Below are 17359 nucleotides of genomic sequence, written 5' to 3'. Positions count from 1 at the left end.
TCAAATTTTCTTTTTTTAATGTTTTCTCATATTAGGGTTAGGATAGGGTTATGCTAGCCTTGTAAAGTAGGAATTACTGTCTTCCTTTATTTTTTGAAAGTTTATGTAGAATGTTGTTTCTGTTTTTCTTCCTATTTTTTAAGTTGATTTACAGTATTGTTAGTTTCAGGTGTACAGCAAAGTGATTGTTACACATACACATCCTTTTTCAGATTGTTTTCTGTTCTAGGTTATTACAAGATATTGAAGATAGCTCCTTGAGCTATAGATTAGGTCCTTGTTTATATCTGTTAATCCCATACTCCTAATAAATCCCTCCCGACCCGCTTTCCATAAAGCGGGTAACCATAAATTTTTTTTCTATGTCTGAGTCCTTCTATTTTGTAGAAGTTCATTTGTATTATTTTCTAGATTCCACATATAGGTGAAATGAATTGTCTTTCCTTGATCATTGTGATAGTCTGCGACTCTGTGTTTTAATACCTCTTAAGCACACTGTGCATGCTTACTGTTTTATGATCTTTACTGGAATTTTCGATCTTTAAAACTTGGCAGATACTGACTTTGTGATTTCTTCTGGGTTCTAATTCTTGGTGCCTAGTTTTGACCACAGAGGTCCTGGTTCTTTACCTGTGAGGAATTATTTGAAGTCTGAATTGAAGATGAATTTCTCCAGAGAGAATTTGCATTTGATTCTAGGAGGGACCTGGAGGAACAGTCAGCCCTGGAATCAGTTTAAATTAAAACTTCCATAGGCTTTTCAGGCAGCCTGCTTAGCATGAATCCTGGCTGCAGAAGGGGGCACGTGACTCCTGTCACAGTCCCCATCTCACCCCATTCCTAGGCTTTTCAGAGTCTGCATAAACTGAAGTTCATGAATCCTGCAGTTCCTCTGCTGTCTTAGTTTATAAAAGGTTTCAGAGCGCTTGTTACTTCTCTGGCTTCCTGCTTTAATCTTTTGGCAATTTCTTGTTGGATTTTGAAAGATTAATTCTATCTTGTTCCTTCTTTGCGTGCGTTTTCAGCAGTTTTCCATGTTTCTAGCTCTGGTGCTTGGTGCTCTGAGGTGCAGGGAGGTGTTTGGGGGCCGCTCCTGACCTGTGTCTTGTTTTCCAGCTCTCCGGGAGATGCTGCATAACCACTCCTTTGTGGGCTGCGTGAATCCTCAGTGGGCCTTGGCACAGCATCAGACCAAGTTATACCTTCTCAACACCACCAGACTTAGGTAAATCGGTGCAAACAAGAGAAAAGCAGAGCTGCTAGGACGGTGGTCCTGGAGACAGAGGCAGGAGAAGCTGGGGAGAGCAAGGTGACAGTCAGAAAGGGCCCAGTCTCAGAGGCAGACACGTGTGGTTTCTCACCCAGGCTCAACATTTACCATTTATGTGACCATGGACAAGTCACTCTGATAACTGAGTCTCGGATTTCTCTTCTGTAAAAGTGGGATATCACTATTAATTCACAGGGTTTTGTGAAGGTAAGATGACGTGCTCTGAGCTGGCTGTTGAGAGCTTGGAGCTGGTGGGGTATTCCAGCCTGTGTGGTGTACAGCAGGGGCTGCGGGCTGCTCTGCAACACCAGCTCTCAGCTGCTCAAATCCAACTGATTGGATTTAAAGCTGGGATCAGGTCCTGTGATGCAGGGGCCGATTGAATTCAAGTGGTGGGGGAGGGAGGGCTGAGCGCCTGGGAGACTTTGAGGGAGAAACCCCCCTCTGTATCAGGGCCCCCCCGCTGACACAGTGAGGAGGGAGATCACTTGGGCCTCCGCCTCCGAGGGCCTCCAGGGCAGGGAAGGGAGGCAGGGGAGGGGTGAGAGGGCCTGACACCTCCTCTCCTTTCAGCTTTGGGATGGAGCCAGGGCCTGTTCCAGCCCTGAAGAGCCAGTGGGGTCCAGGAGCACGGGATGGGCCAACTCGGCAGCGCCCTTTGCCCAGCATGCAGCTGGTGACATTTATGGTTGTCTCCAGGGATCTTGCAGGATGAGCTCCTGTTGAGTCTAGAACCTCTATTAAATATGGTCTCGAATCGGTAGTTCAGGGGGGTGGTGCTGCCACCCTCCATCGCCAGACACCGTCACTTGGCCATCATGGGACTCAGTCCTGCTGAGATCCCACGTGACCTCCTGGAGCTAGGACTGCCCCACCGGGGAGCTTACTGCCGGCACACCTGGCCTTGGGTGCTGGTGACTCCTTCCTCCTAGGCTCAGAAACCCTTAGTGAGCTCAGCTCAGGGCCACTGTCTGTCCTGAGAAGCCGTGGGCTCACCCAGTGAGCTCTTACTGGTTATGGGGATCCTACTCCCTTTGTTTTTTCTTTGCCAGGAAATCTAACTGCATGATTTCCAAGATCCCAAATCACAATCGTTTCAGTTCTTTGATTTCATGATTACAAACCTAGGCCAGTCCTAGAATCCTAGCTGCTAATAAATGGGAACAGTTTCCAGCGAGCATGTGAACCGGCTGAGAGCGGGTTTTAGACTTGCCTTCTTCCCTCCCCACTGACGGCCTCTGACTCGGGGCCAGCCAGCGGCTCTCCGGGTACCTCCGTGTCCCTGCTGCCGTGCTTTGTCTACTTTGATAACCAAGTCTTTAAACAAGACCTGTGTGGTGCAGATTTCTTTCATAACTATGGAGTACAGTCATTTCAATTCTGTGTTTCTGCAGGTAGGTCAGTATATTGTACACTTCACAGCTGCCTAAACCATCCCCCATGCAGCCCGAGCCTGTCCACTGCTGACCACACGGGAAGTCCCTTGCCCTCCCCATACAGCCCATATTTCTAGATGGTGGGTTGTAAAAGAAATGGTTTATACGATTCTTTGCCAGTGGGGAATAGTGAGCAAACCTGCTTAACTTTGTCACCACTGGGTGTCAGAACCTTTTACCGCGCCAGGAAGGTGGGGACAGCGCGCGGGTGTTGGCAGGGCAGGCGGTCTCAGCGCTGTGACCAGTGCGGGTCCCAGGACTGCTGGAAAGGTCACCGCGAGGCCGCACGCCTTCACCCCACTGCGTCTCGGGTTCTCACTCCCATTTTGTCCCTGCCCCTTGGCTCTCAAGCACAGATTCTGCTTTTCCTTAAAGTCACTTCATTTTTATTTTCAGTGAAGAACTGTTCTACCAGATTCTCGTTTATGATTTTGCCAATTTTGGTGTTCTGAGGTTATCGGTAAGTTTATTTCCTGCTTCTCATTTCTGAGAGTTCAACAACTGGTCATTTCTGAAAAGAGCCCTACCCCATTATCTTATTTGTTGTATATTAAGTGTTTCTAAATGTGATTAGAATAGTTTATGTATGAGTTGCATATGGAAGTATCCTTATAATAGTTTTATACAAAGCAGAACAGTCATTTGGTAGCCAACTTAAAATGTTTATTATTATAGAAACTAATACATATCTACTTAAAACTGAAGAGATAGAAGCAGAAATAAACATTCTCTAAAGCCCACGACCCAGACACAACCCCAACTAACATTTTAATGTAGAATTAAAAATCATACCATCCATGTAGTTTTGTATCTTCTTTTCACATTTGACATACAGAAAAGCCCTCTGGAATTTTTACTGGGATTGTGTTGAGCGTATTCTATAGATCAATTTGGGGAGAAAAATCTCAATTTATTTCTTAATAGTCACGTTTTTTGGATACTATTGTAAAAGGCATTTTTAAAAAATTGTCAATTGTTTGTTGCTATTATATAGAAGTACATACAAGTGTTTTGGTAATTCTATCTTGCAGCCTTGTTAAACTCACTTATTAGCTGTAGCTTTTTTATTGATTCCAGCCGATTTTCTAGGTATATGACCATCGCATCTGTGGATAAAGACAGTTTTATTCCTTCCTCTCCAACCCAGATGCCTTTTCTCTCTCTTGCTTGGTTGTATCGGCAAGAACCTAAGTACAGGCTAAACAGAAGTGGTGAGAATGGAAATACTCCTCTTTTTAATCTTGGGGGAAGCATTCAGTCTTTGACTGTGAAGCGTGTAGGTTTTTTGTAGACGGCCCTTAGGGTGGTTGAGGAAGTTCCTTTCTGTTCCTTGTGTGCTTCAGGCTTTTATTCAGGAAGGGAGGCAGAATTTTTTTCAGATGCTTCTTCTGTATCTGTTCAGATAATTGCATGGTTTTCCTTTTTTTAGTTTGTTAATATAGTGAATTACATTGATTGGTTTTCATATTTTAAACCAGTCTTGCATTCCTGGGCTAAGCCCTGCTTGTACATGATCTATTCCCCTTTTTATAGTTTACTGGGCTTGACTTGTCATAGTTTGTTCACAACTCTTGGCATCTGTATTCCTGCACGATGCTAGTTTGTGCTCTAGTGCTCAGTCGCGTCCGATTGTGACCCCACGGACTGCAGCCCACCAGGCTCCTCTGTCCATGGGCTTCTCCAGACAAGAATACTGGAGTGGGGTGCCATTTCCTTCTCCAGGGGACCTTCCTAGTCCAGGGATCGAACCCGTCTCTTGCGCCTCCTGCACTGGCAGGTGGGTTTAGTGGCACCTGGGACGCCCTACTGGTTTGCAGTTTTCTTGTGTTGTGTCTGGTTTTGGTATCAAATACTGGCTTCATGGGATGAGTTGGGAAATAGTTATTCCATCTTCAGAAAGAGTTTGTTTATAATTGTTAATGCTTTAGATGTTTGGTAAAATTCATCAGTTGAAGCCATCTGGGCCTGGAGATGTCCTCACAGGAAGATTTTTAAGTAAAATTTTTAGTGGTATAGAGCTATTCATGTTAGCTCTGAGGGGCCTTTGTATTAAGTTTAAAAATACTTGTCCATTTAAGTTTTCAAATTTATTGGCGTAAAGTTGTTCCTAATCTTTTGTTTTCTTCTAATGTCTGTGCATCTGTAGTGATGTGACCTCTCATCCCAACATGGGCCATTTATGTCTTCCTTTAACTTGGTCAGTCTAAGGTTTGTCAATCTGGACCCAAAGAACTGACTTTGGTTTCAGTGCTTCTTCTGTTGTTTTTCTGATTTCAGTCTCATCGACACCTGCTCTCATTTTCTTATTTCCTTACCTCTACTTAAAGTGCTGTGAAAATTTCCCAAGTGCTACTTGAGCAGCGTCCCACACATTTGGATAAGTTTTCATTTTCATCCAGTTCAGAATACTTCTAAATTTCCTTTTGATTTTTTTTTGACCCTCACATTATTTAGAAATATATTATTTAGTCTCTTAATTACTTGGAATTTTCTCAGAGATCAAGTATTGATTTCTAATTTAATTCCATTTTTGCAGAGAACATATTTGAATCCTTTTACACTTATTGAGACTTGTTTTATGGCCAAGAGTATATTCAGTGTTGGTAATATTCCATGTGCATTTGAAAAGAATTTGTGCTCTGGTCTTGTTGAGTAGAATGCTCCACAAATGGCAGGTGTCTCGTTGGCGACACTGAAACCTTGTGCATACTCATCTTCTGTCCCCCGGTTCTGTCAGTGACTGGGGAAAGGGTATGGAAGCCTCCATGTGACTGCATGTTTCTCTTCACAGTTCTGTTTTATTCTTCACGTAGTTTAAAGCTCTGTTACCGAGTGCATAAGTATCTCGGATAGCTCGGGCCGTGCTAACTGGCTCTTCTGTTAGGGAAAAGTGAGAGCGGTGCGCTGTGGGTGGCAACAGGTGATGAGCTGTGGGTGGTAACAGGTGATGCGCTGTGGGTGGCAACAGGTGAAACGTCTTGATGTGACAACAGGGACTGTTCAGGGGGAGAAATGGATGAAAACTGAGGCACCTTGTTTTCACAGTGGGTTTCAGTCTCCTTCCTAACAGATGATTTACCTGAATGTCATTTGCTTTAACGTGCTTTCCCTCCCCCTTGCTTTAGTAAGGCGGTAGGAAGAAATGAAGGTTCGGCCTTGTGAGTTTCTGGAAATATGAAAGCGAGGTCTTTAAAGCTACACAAAAGGAAGTGCCTTCCGTGGCTTTGCCTTTCCCAGATTTTCAGCAGGTCTTTGTCGGTGACCTTCTCTGTTGAAATGGCCATTGGTGAGGAGGAGAACCTTCTTTTGTAGATTTTCAAGTGTCTTTGGGGAATTGAGGAATGAGTGCTAGATTTGTGGCTTCTCACCTGCTGAGGTGACAGGGGTCTTGTGGGAACTCAGGCAGCGTTTGGAAGCCCTGTTAACGCTCGCTCCTAATGTTCTTGCCCCTTCCTAGGAGCCAGCACCGCTCTTTGACCTGGCCATGCTTGCCTTAGACAGTCCCGAGAGTGGCTGGACAGAGGAGGATGGTCCCAAGGAAGGACTTGCTGAGTACATTGTTGAGTTTCTGAAAAAGAAGGCTGAGATGCTTGCAGACTACTTCTCTCTGGAGATTGATGAGGTGGGTGAGGGCCGTTTTTGTCTCCCTTGTAAGTCCCCCTTGATCTCTGGGACTTGGTTTGCTGTGTTCAGTTGGTGAGCAGACCTAAAGAGCAGGTGGCTCTGCTATGTGCCAGCAGAGAAGGCTCTCTAAGCATTTGCCTCTGCTGCCCCCCAGGGCCCAACCTGGTCGCCTAGAATAGCCAGTCTGAGGACAGGACCTGGAGCAAGCACCAGGGGGATGGGATTGGTTTAAACTGTAACAGCATGATTTCTTATCCTCCATGTCCAGGAAGGGAACCTGGTTGGATTACCCCTTCTGATCGACAACTATGTGCCCCCGCTGGAGGGTCTGCCTATCTTCATCCTCCGACTGGCCACAGAGGCAAGTGACAGAGCACATCCTGATGACAATCCTGTGGGGCGATGAGTGTCGGGGGGCGGGGGGTGCGGGCCTGTAGCTCCACCATCATCTGTGATGATGAGGAGGAAAAGGGTAATGAGGCTAAGGCCCCTCTTGTGCCCACCCACCCCAGCGGTACTCAGCAGTTCCAGTCTACAACTTTAACACCTAAAAATCATGCGTACTTTTTAAGTCGTCTGTTATCTTCATTTAGAAATGGAACGTACTTAAAGCATGTACATATGTTGACGTATTGAATTGTCTCTTTGGATCAGGTGAACTGGGATGAAGAAAAGGAATGTTTTGAAAGCCTCAGTAAAGAATGTGCAATGTTTTACTCCATCCGGAAGCAGTACGTGTCTGCAGAGTCAACCCTTTCAGGCCAGCAGGTACGAGAGCGATACACGCTGGCGCTCCAGAACTGGGATGGGCCCTCACACGAGCCCGCCCCTCTCTCAACTCCTGTGATCCAAGGCACACCAGCTTTAGCACAGTGGTCAGCTCTTACGAATTTTATCTCCTTCTGAAATACTGCCGGAAGGTACCTCTAGAGTGATCTGTCAGATGTACGAACAAGCCATAGTAGTGAGAAAAGGTGGGCTCTAGGGCTCGGGGCCCACGTCCCCACCGCCAGCCTGCAGTGTGCAGCCACAGCCGTCACGTCCTGGTCCGTCCCCTGCCCCCTCGCGTGTGCCCCACTCTGCCTCTGACGCTGCTGTGCCAGACGGACCTGGCTGTAGTGGGCCAGGTCCCCAGCTCTTCTGAAGGGAGGTCCCTGGCCTCCTCACGTTCCCACGTCAGATGACAGCACTTTTCAGTCCACAACTATTTCGGGGGGCTTGTTTGGGTGAGGAGAGGCGACTGAAACACAGGCACACCTTACACATTTTGCAAGTTCCGTTTCAGACCACTGCAATAAAGCGAGTTGCACAAATTTTGGGGTTTCCCAGTGCATATAAAATGTTATGTTTACACCCTCCTGTGGTCTGTTAAGTGCAATATATAGCATTGTGTCTTAAAGCCAGTATATATACCCACATTTAAAAATGCTGTTGCAGAGATGCCACGCATAGATGTGGTGCAAGGTTGCCAGAAACCTTCAATTTGTGTTTAAAAACAAAACCACAACAGTCTGCAAAGTGCAGTAACACAAGGTCTGCCTGTGGTGTCAGACGGACATGTAGTCACCGTAGCCACATAACCGTCTTGGTGACGGCACTCGTCCTCTGAGGTGACGGGCTGTGCTCCGTTCGTGGGTGAGGACGCCGAGGGACCGTTGTGGGGTGTGTTCACAGTGACTGTGGGGTGTACTTCCTACTGCTGCCGTCAGGCACCCCAGTCAGGAGGAGACACTGCTTTAGGTGCTGCTACAGTGAGCACTGTCCCTGAATGGAAACAGCTTCCATGGGGGGAAGCATCACAAGAGCCGTGGCTGCTTCTCTTCCCCCTCTCATTGCTGTGCTCAGGCCTGCGGGATCCCTGAGAGGCTGGCCTAGAAGAGAGACTTCTCAGGCATGAGGTCACACAGCCCTTCCATAAGCCACCACAACTCCCCAGGCCCGGCGTACACGGACGGGGATGTGGACTCGACCTTGTCTCTTCCAGAGTGAAGTGCCTGGCTCCACTGCAAACCCCTGGAAGTGGACTGTGGAGCACGTCATCTATAAAGCCTTCCGCTCCCACCTGCTGCCTCCAAAACACTTCACAGAAGATGGGAACATCCTGCAGCTTGCTAACCTGCCTGATCTGTACAAAGTCTTCGAGAGGTGCTGACTGTGGTCGTCTGGGGACTCTGGGATGGTCTGTTCTTCCTTTTGTGTCCTGATGTCGGTAGGTGGAACTTTGACCTCACGCACGCCTTCTCACTAAGAGCGCTGCTTCATGTGTGGCAGACTGACTATAAATAAATAGCCAAATTTGTCCTGAGCATGATTTATTTAATTTCATTGCAAATGAAATCCATTTTCACCTAGTGTATACCTGATTGTGTTGAAGACTTCCAAAAGTAGTTTGAAAGCCTTCTGGACATCTGATAAGTCTAAATGGCCTCAAAAACTTTATATAGATCATGCATTGATTTGATTCTTTTTATATTCTGATGAATTTCTAATATCAGGTGATGGACATTATGTTTTTTTATGCTTTTAAAAGGCACCTGAACGTATGAGAGACTCTGATGGTATTGTCAGTTCAGCTTTCTACATGGTTCAGTCTATTAGTACCTTTAATAACTAGTGTAAAAAAAAACTGAACAGTCCTTACGCAGTGCATAACAGGCATGAGTTTTTAAGTTAGCCTACTTTGGTAATGGCTATCAATAATACCAGCATATGATAAAGGCATTCCTAGGCATTTTTCTTTGAAGGGTGTTATAAAAATACAAACTTGAATTAGTATCAGCCTGCATTTAAGAAATGTGCAGTCAGCACTGGGAGGAAGAATGCCTGTAGTTTGGAGGTAAAGAAGTCCAGCAGAAAAGAACAGAAGAATCTTATGAGAAGTGGAGCCATTCCATTTGGAAAAGACAGGGACAAGGACAGGCCGCTCTGGGAGGAGCAGAGGCTGAGGGAGCACGGGCGGAGAGGAAGAGGGACTCCAAGGCCGCCTCCTGGACCACACAGGATGTCGGTTCCAGGTATGGGATTCTAGGATGAATCTGCATCCCAGAACATGCCTTGCCACTGCCCACTCCCACACGAAATCACCTCAATTCAGGACATTGGTTTCCATATTTTAAAAACAGATAATTATTCTAAAGAAGAGAATAATTATTAGAGATCTTATTCATATTTAAGTTAACTTTATTACCTAGTTTCATGTCTAATTTTATCTTATGTGGCCTTAATTCATTAGACTTCCCCCGTATTTTTTGTGTAAACACGTTGAAGATACAATAATCATTTCCATAAAACCACTTCGATTCTGAGAACAACAGAGAATCACAAATACTGCAACATGGCTACACACTCCACGGCAAAATCCTCTTGAACTGGGTACCTTTAAAGATGAAACCAAAGTTCTTAAAAGAAATTCTGTATTTCAGATTAAGGAGAGAAGAGGGATGTGAGCTAGGAGGGGCGTGACTGCCATGATTTGTTTTAAAGGCTCCTCTTAACGAATGTGTCAGTAGCCGACTGTAGGCAGCAGAAGGGTGTGTTTAACAGACTCTTGAGGCTGACCTCCGCCTGCCTGGCCTGCCCTCCCTCCTCCATCGGGCTGGTCTGAGGTTTCATTCCACAAATAAGCAGCAGATGAAATACTTTACAAGATACAGCACAGCTGATGTGAAGACTAAGGACCCTACTCTTACTTTAAGAGCAACAGGCCCTGGGCGCCCCTGCCCCATGCAATAAAACAAGTTTTATATACACTTCCCATATCCTTTTCTAACATTTTCTTATATAAATTTAAATATCTTACAAAAAAGGCTTTTTCCTCCAAACATACAAATTTGAGTGAAACATATATTCCCCACCTGTGAACTTGTTTCTGCACTAAATATAAACGCTACCTGATATTAAGGGTAAGTGTCTCTTGGCCCCTGGAGATCACTGTAGTCTGAATTGCACCGTGGAGAAGGCACTTGTGTTTCTGAGGTCTCCAGGAAGTATCTCAGCGGGCGCTGAGCTGCTGTCCTCCAGAGCCGGGCCCAGTCACTGAGGCGGCTGGGGAAAAATGGTGAGTAAACTTGATTCTAAAATTACGGAAATAAAAAATAACGGCATGGACTAGTTCTTAGTCTAGAATCAAACTACACACAAAGTGTTCGTTCATGAAGATTCAAACCTGTTTCATTCTCTCATAAATTAGAAAATACAAAGGTGGCTATCTGAAAGCCAAAGCTCAAACAGTCCTGAAAGGGGTCTGCGTCAGTGGCCGAAGGGCAGCCCCTCGGGGCGGGCCTGGGGCCGGGCGGGGCCCTACTGCTGGGCCAGCAGCGCCGTCCTGTTGGCTTTCATCTTCTCTAGCCGCTTGGCCAGGTGGCTGTTGGTCATCTCCATCTCCTCGATCTTGTCCAGTGCTGTTCGGAGCTGCAGACGGGAAGAGAGTGGTCACTTCTCACAGTCAGAAACAAAGCCCGCAGGGCTTTCCTCTGCACTCTCGGGGAGATGGAATCACTGCCAGGCGGGGTGGTTACAGGGGACCCAGCGGTCACTGGGTTTTCAGCCAGCCAGAGGTGTGAACCAGTGGTGCTGAGAGAGAGGGCATACAGACATACACCTCATCTAAAACAAAAATGAAACCTTGTCCTCACTATCTGAGCAAAACATAAAAGCAAATGGCAGTCCCCGTGCAGGTCACAGAGAAACCAACACAGAGTAAATAATCCCACTGCTGTGTCACTGAAGACTGGAGCCAGGATGAAATTCCTTACACAGCAAAGAATGTGTTTCCAAAGGAGCTTTTCTTTTTAGGAACGTTATTTCAAGAAGCATAATAAAGTAAGTACCTCTCTCTGCAGCTTCCTCTTCTCTGCTTTCAGCTCATCCTCGACTTTCTCCGCATTCTCAGCAGCGGTTCTGTATCTCAGCACCTGCCCCTCCAGGCGGCTGATCTGTGAACACAAGAACAGTCCTCAGAGGCTGCCACCGAGCCACCAGCTGTTTCGCAGCCAAGATGGAAACACGAGTCATAACAGACTCCAAGCAAGCGAGCACTGACGAGCCCCTCAGGGCGAACCAGAGGTCCTCTCAGAACCCAACTGCTATTTATAAACCAAGAACTGTCATCCCTCGAGAGGATGAGCTGTGCAGGCGTTACAGGGCCAGTTTCCCATGTTCGGTTTTATGACGACTACATTGTTTAAGAGCCACAGTAACAGCCGGGAGGAGATGCCCCGGATGGAGAAGTCATTAGGCTTTCTAAAATGTGCAAGAAGGGAATATATCATAAAGTACCATCTTCTTGAATTGGCTCCAAGAAATGGAAGTATAGCTTCAGTCTTCCTTCATAGAGAAGGCAGAAGTTCTCTGTTGACTTCTCCACTTTAACATGGAGCTTTTCTAGAAATCCAACTGCAGAGACAGCTCAAAGAAACCTAGGCGCTCACGGGGTTAGCCACTGAGATGCAGGAAGCAGATGTGTTGTCAGGGGGCCTGAAATCACTTGGCACCACACACAGGAAGGACTTACACTTTGCTCCAAGGTGGTTATATCCTGTTCGGCTTTTGAAAGCTTAAACTTGTATTCACTAATTTGTCTGTTGGCGTCTCCTAGAAGAGAAAAGAATAATAAACCTCTTGCAGAGATGCAGGTGTGACGAGAGGCGGTGAGGCCTGCCTGCTGCCCAGGAGAGGCCGTGCAGTGCAAGCGCACAGGCCACCGCAGAGCTCCCTTCACCGCTCCTGGCGCATCTGTGCTCCGGACGCGCCTTGTTACTACAGCACCTAGAAATTCTGATGCGCGCAGGCAGGGCTCTAAGCCCTGGCTCCCCTGACCCCAGGCACCCTGCTCTCCACACCAGGGCCCCTTCTCCCCACCTCTGAGTCTAGCCCAGCCATTAAGGTCCTCCGTTTTCACCTTCTTCATGACCCTCCATATTAACTATAGCTTCTCCTTCCTTTATTGTATTTTTTTTGCACTCTTAGGACATTTATCACGTTTCCCTAACATTATATAGAACATAGGACACCACAGGTCCATGGGTATGTCTCAGCTTCTTGAATCCACCTCTGTTTCCAGCTAAGTGCTCCGCACATAATGTATGCTTAGTATTTACTGAAATAAATGCTTTTCAGTAGTATGTTGTGATAATGCGTTAGGGATAGAGCTGGAAATCATTAGTTTGTTTCTAGGTCAGATATACAGCTATTTAAAACAAGAAGTTCAGAAATCCTGGGGGAGAAAAATTCCTTCCAGCAATCCAAATTTAACAAAAATGTTAATGGTAAGTTCTAATTAAGCTTTTGTCCAAAAAGGCCTATGTGGCCTTACTCAGAATATGTAGAGGAAAAAGGTCATGGCGGAACCAGTATTTTAAAATAAGTTATCAGAAACGCCTTATTGAAATTGGAAAAACAAAAGTCTCCCCTGTGTGGATTATACATTCTCCACATACAGATGTCTCCCTACTGTGGAATACTGGGAATACAGTAGGTGTTTTTACAACATTCAGTAATGTGGGGCAAAACCAGAAAGGCAGGAAAACTGAATTCAGGTAAACTACATGGGCTTACTTTGTGGCCTGTTTTAAATTCCATCTAATAAAGACTATTTCTGGGAAAATTCTGAAACCACTCTGCAGTGGTGTGAGTTAGTTCCGAATATATCCCTCCAATCATCTAAGATAAACTCCCCAGAAAAACTTATCAGTAGGAAGGATGCTTACAGATGACACAGGAATGTGAAAAAGGACAGTGTCACGATGTCACTAGCTGCAAGATGTTCTAGAAATCATGTCACCCAGAGGGGAGAGCACTGCCAGGAAGCACACCAGCTAGAAGCAGGCTCTTCAGTCCGTGACTGACTGGGACAGCTTTTCTGGTCCCCCTGAGGGCTGATCTTAGGAACCACAGGCTCGCGCAGCCCACCCAAGGGAGCGTGCCGGCCCAGGCTCACTCTGCATCTCGATGAGCTGCAGGTCCGAGCCATTCTGTAGCTCTGCCAGGTCGCCCACTGTGCCGTCGCTCCTGGAGCACTTCTGCCGCTCCTCCTCCAACTGCAGCTTCAGCTTTCTAATCTGAAGAAGTAAAGGCTCATCAGTGAGACCCAGCCTCTCAAAGGAAACACATACTTGGCCCCGTGGCCACATCTTAGAATAATGCCACAGATGATTCACTCAGAGACCCTCCTAACTCTGCTCAGGTGCTGGAGGTCAGCTGTGAACAAATGTTCCAACAGAGAGAGCTCCAGGACCAGGGGTCCTAATGAAAATAGCCATATTTCATTATTTGTGTCCATCTGTAGAAAAGCACATCTTAGGGTATTTTTAAATTTTTGTTTAAAATGGAAAACCCCACGGCAGTTAGATGTTTCTTGTTCTAATTTGAGAGTTAGGTCAAATATTCTTATTTAGAAAGCTGTATACAGAAATAATTGGAAATATATTTTTGAGTTTGGCTACAAAATTTACCTTATTTTACCCCAAATAAAGGCCATTTATAGCAGCTTACTCATTAATAGCCCCAAACAAGAAACTGTTGAAATGTCCATCAACAGAAGGAGAAAGCAAATAGTGGTCCATGTATATACAATGGAATCACTGCTTGGCCAAAGAAGCGAATATACTGCTGACGCATGCAGGAAAATGGTGACTTTCAAGCTAATATATGCAGTGCAGAAAACTCCAGAAAATACAAACTGAAGAGACAAAAAGGTACGTCGATGGTTTCTGGAGAAGGGGAGGAGGTGGGAGAGGAAGGAAGGTTTATAAAGGGACACAGGGACTTGGGGTTTATGCATATTTTTACCATGTTGATTGGGATGACGTTTCACAGGCTGCTGTCCCCCCAAAGTTCGTATATTACAGTCCTAAGCCCAGTGCCTCACAGTGTGATCTTATTTTGGAAACAAAGTCACTGCAGAGGCTCTTAGTTGAGATGAAATGATACTGGAATAGGTGGGCCTTGAGTCTGGTGTGCCTGGGGTCCTTCATCAGAAGAGCGCCACACGGACAGAGGGGAGCCGTGTGACACAGAGAACGCTGTCAACAAGCCCAGGGGCCCAGCAGCTGGCCGTCGGGAAGAGGCCTGGGAGGCCCCCGCAGGCCTCAGGAGGGGGCCCCTCGCTTCCACAGTGGGAGAGCCCTCTGCCCTGCGCCGCCCATCCTGTGGTGCTCTGTCATGGCGCCCTTGGAAACTAATCTACGGATGTGCATCTGCACATTTTAAGTGTGTGCCCAGGTGGTGCTTGTGGTAAAGAGCCTGCGTGCCAACACAGGTGACATAAGAGATGTGGGTTCAGTCCTGGGGTCGGGAAGATCCCTTGGAGGAGGGCATCGCAACCCGCCCCAGTGTTCTTGCCTGGAGAATCCCCTGGACAGAGGAGCCTGGCGGGCTCCAGTCCGTGGGGTCACACGGAGTCGGACACGACTAAGCACACACACAACAGCTTATTTTATGTCAATTATAACCTAAGTTTTTTAATTTATAAAAGAAAAGATAAACTTGAGGCACTTTGGGAAAAAAGGTCCAGCTGGAGACAGCAGTCCCATGAATGGAAAATAAGATAAGATGGACAGAGATGAGCTGAGGGTGAGGCCTCTAGCCCACCCTGTTTCCATGCTGCACGGCTGGGCCTGGAGCCTCAGGCAGAAGGTGGGAAGCACGCTCTAGAATTCTGATGAGCCTGAAATACAAGTCCAGCACACCCACATCAAAGGTTCCCAACCAGCCAGAAACTCGGATGGGCCCCACCAACAAGCTGCCCACCAGCTTTTTAGTATTTCACTTTTAAACAGAAAACTAAATAAATCTACATAAAAGAACATCTGGAATGAAACAAACTATGCAGACAGAAAAAATTAAAGGGGAGCAAATCAACCGACCTATCAATATTGTCTGAGATAAGTGAAAATGCATCCTTGAAATGACTTCAGATCCACAACTTCGTGAAAACAAGAAGGCAAAGTTGAGAACATCTTTTAGAAAGCAGACATGAGATGAAAGGGATGGAAAACCAGGAGAGAGAGTATCTGGCTTGAGACCTATTCCCCTTCCCCCCAAGTCAGAAATCAAAGTCGAGCTCCCCAAATGCCTACAACACTTAGCCCCAGAGATGCAGAGAGCAGAGCCTGCTGTCCTCGCCCGCATGGGGCCACCTCTGGGGCCAAGCCCAGGCCTCGCCACGCCTCCTGTGCCCTTCCTCCTCGGTCAAAGGTGAGGCTGCGTGCTCAGAGCACCGACCGTCCTTAGCTCCATCCCCGGGGGGCACTGGACCAAGTCTGCCCGCCCCTCCACGGGGAAGGGTGAGCTGGGCACCAGGACTGAACCTGTCCTTCCCAACAGCTTTGCCCTTTCAGCCACGACATCACTACCCGCCTCAGGGCAGCCAGGACTAACTCATCTTCCCTGTCGTTCCTCCTTGTGTCCATCTCAGGAAGGCTCACCCTCCCTCCCTTTGTGCTCATCCCCAAAGGACCCTGGATGAGCCCGACTCTGTCTCCACTTCCTAACCTTCCCCAAAGCCCCACCCTTGCACTGCCCCCTCTGGTTACCTTCTGTCATCAGCAGCCGCTCCGTCCCCTCTGCACATGCCCATCACCCCAGCCTGCTCCCCCCGAGGGGCTGCTTCCCCTGCAGCCCGGCAGCCCCCCCTGCAGCCCGGCAGCCCCTCGCCCCTGCTGAGCCCGAGGACGGATCAGGGTCCCCTGCTCTCCTTGCTGTTGCGCACTCACCTCCCACTGGCTCCCTGAACTCCTAATGCAGCTCCCAATCACATCTCCTCTTTATAAACACCACCATCACCCCGCACTCTCGTCACCATTGTGGCTCCTAACATACCCGCAAGGTTATTCCTGCCTGAATTGTTGGCAAATTCAAAATCCATCTGAGCAGAGGATCTCTTACAATGAATCCCTCAGTTTCTGGAACAAGGATCTTGCCATCTACCCCATCCCGCCCTCAGCCGCTTGCTCCCACTGTCATGTACTAGATCTTTTCACTACACGCCAGCCAGCCCTACCCAATGCAGCCCCGTGCATCTTCTAACCACTACTCTTGATCTTTCCAGTTCATTCTCTCTGCACCCAACTCCAAAAATCCTTCCACCCCACAGGCACCTATGATCCATTGTCTGCATCTTCTCTCCATTGTGCCTTGATGTCTTCCTGGATTTCCCATAAAGCTCCTTACCCAGCTTAATCTCAAGGCCCATCAACACTCTGGCATATGTCTGCCCGAGTCTCACCTGGTGAAATCTAACACTCTGCTCACTCCATGCCTACACCTATGCTGCTAAATGTGCCTGGAGAAACAATAAATGCTTCCACACAAAATGCCAAACCGCATCACTGAACTTGCATAATACTAAGGAGAAAGGAGAGAATGGGCCACGCTTCCAGAGGGGAAAAACAGGTCACAGATAAAAATATCAAAAATCAAAATGTCCTTGAAATTCTCAATAGCCAAACACAGGAGGCCAGAAAACACTGAGACAATTTCTTTGAAAAACAAGATGAATGCAAATGATTACAACAAAGAAGTCCATACCCACATCAAACTGCTAATCGAATAAAGGGGTAAGGTGACATTTTCATTCCTGTTAAGAAAAATTTATTGCCCCCAAACTGTTCTCCAGAAGCTCCTGGGGGATGTACCCGAGCAAGAGAATGGAGGTGGAGGGAGGGAGGCCTAAGACGCCGGGGAATGGGGTCCAGCCTGGAGCTGTACAGGCAAAGGGAACCTCAGATGATGAGCAGGGCGGTAAGGTCTCTGTCCCCAGGGAGTGAGCCAGCATGTTCAGAAGGGCTGAGCCAGACGCGCCAGGAACCAGAAAATGGAACTGAGGGAACACAGGAGGCATCGGAAACACCGAGTGTGGGCCGAAACCACTGCTGGAGAGTCTGCAGCTACGAGAAACCAGGACACAGGAAACCAAGCACGTGATGAGGCAAACCGCAGTCCTGATCTGAGGGGAACCAAGGAGATGTGAAGATGAACCCCAGAACACGCCCCACGGTCCCGCTGTGTGTGGTGTTTACAGGCTTCTGAT

At 47.3% G+C, this 17359-nt stretch overlaps 2 protein-coding genes across 23 annotated transcripts in view; one reads left to right on the top strand and one right to left on the bottom strand.

The window, feature by feature from the left end:
- MLH1 (mutL homolog 1) overlaps positions 1–8635 on the top strand; it is a 90163-nt gene extending 81528 nt beyond the window's left edge. Inside the window, exons 14-19 of the mRNA XM_055558729.1 lie at positions 1117–1225; positions 3103–3166; positions 6164–6328; positions 6599–6691; positions 6985–7098; positions 8315–8635. Coding sequence (XP_055414704.1) covers positions 1117–1225; positions 3103–3166; positions 6164–6328; positions 6599–6691; positions 6985–7098; positions 8315–8482 — 713 coding nt within the window. The 3' untranslated portion in view covers positions 8483–8635. The remainder of the gene's footprint in view (positions 1–1116; positions 1226–3102; positions 3167–6163; positions 6329–6598; positions 6692–6984; positions 7099–8314) is intronic.
- An 863-nt stretch (positions 8636–9498) lies between these two features.
- Positions 9499–17359, bottom strand: part of LRRFIP2 (LRR binding FLII interacting protein 2) — a 197413-nt gene continuing 189552 nt past the window's right edge. For all 22 annotated transcript variants that reach the window (XM_055558732.1, XM_055558731.1, XM_055558737.1 and 19 more), the window contains 4 exons: positions 13268–13388; positions 11843–11922; positions 11160–11264; positions 9499–10740 (listed from right to left, as the gene is read on the bottom strand). In XM_055558732.1, the coding sequence (XP_055414707.1) occupies positions 10630–10740; positions 11160–11264; positions 11843–11922; positions 13268–13388 (417 nt within the window). In that variant the 3' untranslated portion in view covers positions 9499–10629. The remainder of the gene's footprint in view (positions 10741–11159; positions 11265–11842; positions 11923–13267; positions 13389–17359) is intronic.

This window comes from Bubalus kerabau, chromosome 20 (assembly GCF_029407905.1).
Source record: "Bubalus kerabau isolate K-KA32 ecotype Philippines breed swamp buffalo chromosome 20, PCC_UOA_SB_1v2, whole genome shotgun sequence".
In the NCBI taxonomy this organism is placed as follows: domain Eukaryota; kingdom Metazoa; phylum Chordata; class Mammalia; order Artiodactyla; family Bovidae; genus Bubalus; species Bubalus kerabau.
Note: the sequence above shows the minus strand (reverse complement) of the source record. Positions and strands in the feature narration are given on the sequence as shown.